At 47.1% G+C, this 1,238-nt stretch overlaps 1 protein-coding gene across 1 annotated transcript; it reads left to right on the top strand.

Moving 5' to 3' along the window:
* LOC111786246 (adenylate isopentenyltransferase 5, chloroplastic-like) lies at nt 1-1,238 on the top strand (the record flags this gene model as incomplete). Its single annotated transcript, XM_023666562.1, is given in 2 exon segments — nt 1-57; nt 151-1,238. A coding segment is annotated over 1 exon segment (978 nt). The 3' UTR covers nt 1,137-1,238.

Raw genomic sequence — 1,238 nt, 5'->3', positions numbered from 1 at the left:
GCCCTACTCCTTAAGGCCCCAAGGCCTCTCTTTCTCCTCTTTTTCCCTTCGTTTCAGGTACTGTATTGAATTAAATCCAGAAAAAATCATATGGGTCGCTTCAATTTTTCATTTTTTCATCTGGGTTTTCTTTCTTTTTTGATTTTACAGGGTATTTGATGAACAAGGCATTGTCATTATCCTCCGCCGCCGCCGCCGGCAAGCGAGTTGCGCCGCTCGTCGGCAATTTCCAGGGGAGTTTCAACATGGAGCAATTCTTCCGCCGGAAAGACAAGGTGGTTTTCGTCATGGGTGCGACCGGAACGGGTAAATCCCGATTGGCTATCGACTTAGCCACTCGTTTTCCGGCGGAAATTGTCAACGCCGACAAGATTCAAGTCTACGAAGGGCTTGACGTTGTCACTAACAAAGTCACCGACGAAGAACGCCGTGGAATTACTCACCATTTGTTGGGATCGATCGATCCGTATACAAATTTCTCCTCCCATGATTTTACCCATCATGCTTCTGATGCAATTGAATCGATTTTGGCACGTGATCGTCTTCCGATCATTGCTGGTGGCTCGAATTCGTACATTGAAGCTTTGGTTGATGATTATTCCGAGTTTCGATTTCGATATGATTTCTGTTTTTTGTGGGTCGATGTGTCGTTGCCGATTCTTCATAATTTCGTCTCTGATCGTGTTGATCAGATGGTCGATGGCGGATTTGTCGGAGAAGTGAGGGAGATTTTTGATCCGAAAGGAGATTATTCTTATGGGATTAAACGAGCCATCGGAGTACCGGAATTACACGACTATTTGAAAGCAGAACGTGACGGCGCCGACGAGAGGACTTTGTCGATTCTTCTTGAATTGGCAATCTCGAAGATCAAGGACAACACTTGTCTATTGGCTCTTCGACAATGGCAGAAGATTCGTCGCCTTCAAAATAAACGAAATTGGAATCTCCAACGCCTCGACGCCACCGGTGCATTTTTTACCGAAGGTGGAAACTCCCACCCCGTATGGGAGAAAAACGTCATCGAACCTAGCTCGATGATCGTAGATAAATTCCTCCACGATGATACCCGCCATATCACCACCACCATCTTCTCACCGGAGCCGGTCCACCGCGCCGCCGCCGTAAGTCGTTAAAGTGAAGAAAAAAACTGCCTGGACCCCACAGAATCTACACTCCACATCAACTCGTTGACACAGTTCCCGCGTTCCACGTGGCAGGCTTCTGGTTTTACCTTT

The sequence above is a fragment of the Cucurbita pepo genome, unplaced genomic scaffold (genome assembly GCF_002806865.2).
Source record: "Cucurbita pepo subsp. pepo cultivar mu-cu-16 unplaced genomic scaffold, ASM280686v2 Cp4.1_scaffold001217, whole genome shotgun sequence".
Taxonomy (NCBI): domain Eukaryota; kingdom Viridiplantae; phylum Streptophyta; class Magnoliopsida; order Cucurbitales; family Cucurbitaceae; genus Cucurbita; species Cucurbita pepo.
This window is presented reverse-complemented; position numbering and strand designations above follow the sequence as displayed.